Below are 2583 nucleotides of genomic sequence, written 5' to 3' on the forward strand. Positions count from 1 at the left end.
CTGGTAGGCCTCCTGGCGCTTCGGCGCGTCGATGGCGGCAAACAGGCCACCGCGCTGCAGGGCCAAGACGGCGGGCGTCTGGACGTCACTGCCGTCGCTGCCGCCGGCGAGGGCGTCGAGGAAGAGGGCCCAGCTGCCGTTGGACGCGTCCTCGAGCACCGATCGGCACGACTTGTCGTAGCAGCCAAACAGCAGCTCGGCGTACCGGCGGCGCGCCGACGCGGCCGACGCGACGGCGGTGTCGACGAGGCCGGCGGTGGCGCCTCTCTGGTTGCGGACGAGCGCGCGCACCAGCGGCAGCAGCGTCGTCAGCTTCGAGGCGTCGCTGACGCCCTGCAGCGTCTCGAGCAGCGCCAGGCGGAGCGCGGCGTCGGGCCAGCAGGCGACGTGCGAGCAGAGGAAGCAGAGGATCGAGTTCTTGTAGTTGACGTCCTTGCGGCCGTCCTGCCGGTGGACGTTGAGCAGGTCGCGGTGGAGCTGCGGCAGGAAGTGGGCATCGTTGCGGTAGGCCGTCTTGCGCGCCAGCAGCTCGCCCAGGTAGCGGACCAGCGAGGCCGCGTCGAGGTACTGCAGGTCCTTGGACGCGCCCTCGCCGTAGATGGCGTCGTAGCCGAACACCTCGACCTGCTTCTTGGTCGACGACGGCGACGAGGCCGACGCGATCGCCAGCACGTCTTCGAGGCAGGCGAGCGCCGCCATGCGGATCGACGCCTCCGTGTCGGCCAGCGCGATCAGCAGCGCCGGCACAATGACCTGGAAGTCGCGCGCCATGCCCTCGGCGGCAAACGCCTGGAGGTAGGCGCTGGCATGCCGCAGCGCCGCCAACCGCACCGTGACGCTGGCCGTCGACGCGTGGGTCCAGACGTTGGCGAGGAACGGCAGCACCGAGTCGCGCAGGCGCACAAAGAGCGTCTGCAGCAGCAGCTTGGACAGCGCGGCGCCCGTCGACGGCGTGTTGGCGGTGGCATAGAGCGACGAGAGCAGGCCGACGGCCGTCGTGTCCTTGGCCGGCTTGCCGCCAGCAGCAGCACCAGCGACGGCGACGGCGACGGCGGGCGGCGGCCGACGAGGATGGCCGACAGCTTGGGCACGCGCAGGCCCAGCACGACCTGCTGCAGCAGCTCGCCTGCCAGCTTGCGCATCGTCTGCGGCGCGAGCGTGGCCCGGTAGACGGCGGCGTGCAGGTCGGCACTGACGCTCCCGCGGCTGGCGGCGGCCGACGAGGACGCCGGGGTCGCCGCCGCCGCGTCGCTGGCCTCGGCTTCGTCGCCCGTCTTCTTGGTCTTGCTGCTGCCGCCGCCGGCTTCGGGCACCGCCAGCACCGGGTTGGCGATGTGGGTGACGGCGCGGCTGGCCAGGCGCTGGAAGCGATTCTCATCGACGAGGCTGAGGATGCGGATCAGCACCAGCGACGCCAGCAGCTGCGAAGGGCGGCGCCGGAGCGCGGCAACGGCATCGACATCGGGGCCGGTGGCGACCGAGGCCTGCGCAAAGAGGAAGTTGATCCAAGTCTGCCTCTGCTTTTCGTCCTGGATGGCGACGATCTGCGACGCCAGCTGCGCGACGACCAGCTCGTTGGCCTCGGCGGGCTCGATCGAAGCCGCGCTCCGGCCGGCTCGCGCAGCGCCCGCCAGCAGGGCGCCGGCGAGCGTGGAGTCGTCGAGCGCGACCTCGGCGATGACCTTGACCGCCGTCTGGGCGGCCGTGCGCCCGGCCGAGGTCCACAGCAGCCGGGGCCAGACGGCGTTCTGGATGACCTGGCCGGCCAGCTCCGGGTGGGCGCCGAGGAAGTGGGCCAGGAGGAAGCGGAGGTGGTGCGCGAGGTCGCCGCTGCCGTTGCCGTTGTCGAGCGCCTGCACGATGGCCTCGAGCAGCGTCGTGCCGTCGACGGCGTCGAGCAGGCTCTGCGGCTTCGAGTAGAGCGTCTCGAGCACCTCGTCCGACGAGTCCTGGATGCGCGACTGGAGCGCATCGCGGACCATGGTGTCCGTGGCCGACACCTTGCCGGCGGCGACGTCGTCGAGCAGCTGGCCGAGGGCGAGGTTGCGCTGGCCGGCGTCGGCGCTGTGGATGGCGAGCCAGAGGACGTTGGTGTCGGACGCGTCGCCGGCGCCGGTCTGGCCGTTGGCGGCGTCCTCGGGCGAGGTGCCCGCCTCGACGCTCATGACGGACTGCACCACCTGCCAGACGGCCGTGAGCCTCTTGCTGCCATGGGACTCGTCGGCGGTGGACGTCTTGACCGCGGCGTCAAACACGGCGGGGCGGCGCTGTCGGAGAGCGGCGAGCACCTTGACGCGGTGGGTACGGGCGGCAGGCAGCAGCTCTTCGTGGAGGTGGCGGACGAAGGCGAGGCCGGCTGCCGCGTCGTCGTCATCGTCGTCGGCGCCGCCACCGCCGCCGTTGGCCGTCGAGGCAAGGGGCAGCTCGAGAAGGATGGCGAGAACCTTGGCGACGATGGCGTCCGAGGTGGTCTGGAGCGCGAGGAGCTGCTCGAGCAGCTCGGACGAGGGCTCGTCGGCGAGGCGGACAACGAGGGCCGAAAGAAGGTGGGTGAGGAAGGGCTCGACGTCGTAGGCGAGCGAC

At 71.8% G+C, this 2583-nt stretch overlaps 1 protein-coding gene across 1 annotated transcript in view; it reads right to left on the reverse strand.

Annotated features, from left to right (window-relative positions):
• Positions 1 to 2583, reverse strand: part of PFL1_06607 (uncharacterized protein) — a gene marked incomplete at both ends in the record, with an annotated part of 7898 nt that overhangs the window by 3563 nt on the left and 1752 nt on the right. The window contains 2 exons of the mRNA XM_007884149.1: positions 70 to 1011; positions 1068 to 2486. Of these exons, the coding sequence (XP_007882340.1) occupies positions 70 to 1011; positions 1068 to 2486 (2361 nt within the window). The remainder of the gene's footprint in view (positions 1 to 69; positions 1012 to 1067; positions 2487 to 2583) is intronic.

This window comes from Pseudozyma flocculosa (genome assembly GCF_000417875.1).
Source record: "Pseudozyma flocculosa PF-1 unplaced genomic scaffold scaffold00027, whole genome shotgun sequence".
Taxonomy (NCBI): Eukaryota; Fungi; Basidiomycota; class Ustilaginomycetes; order Ustilaginales; family Ustilaginaceae; genus Pseudozyma; species Pseudozyma flocculosa.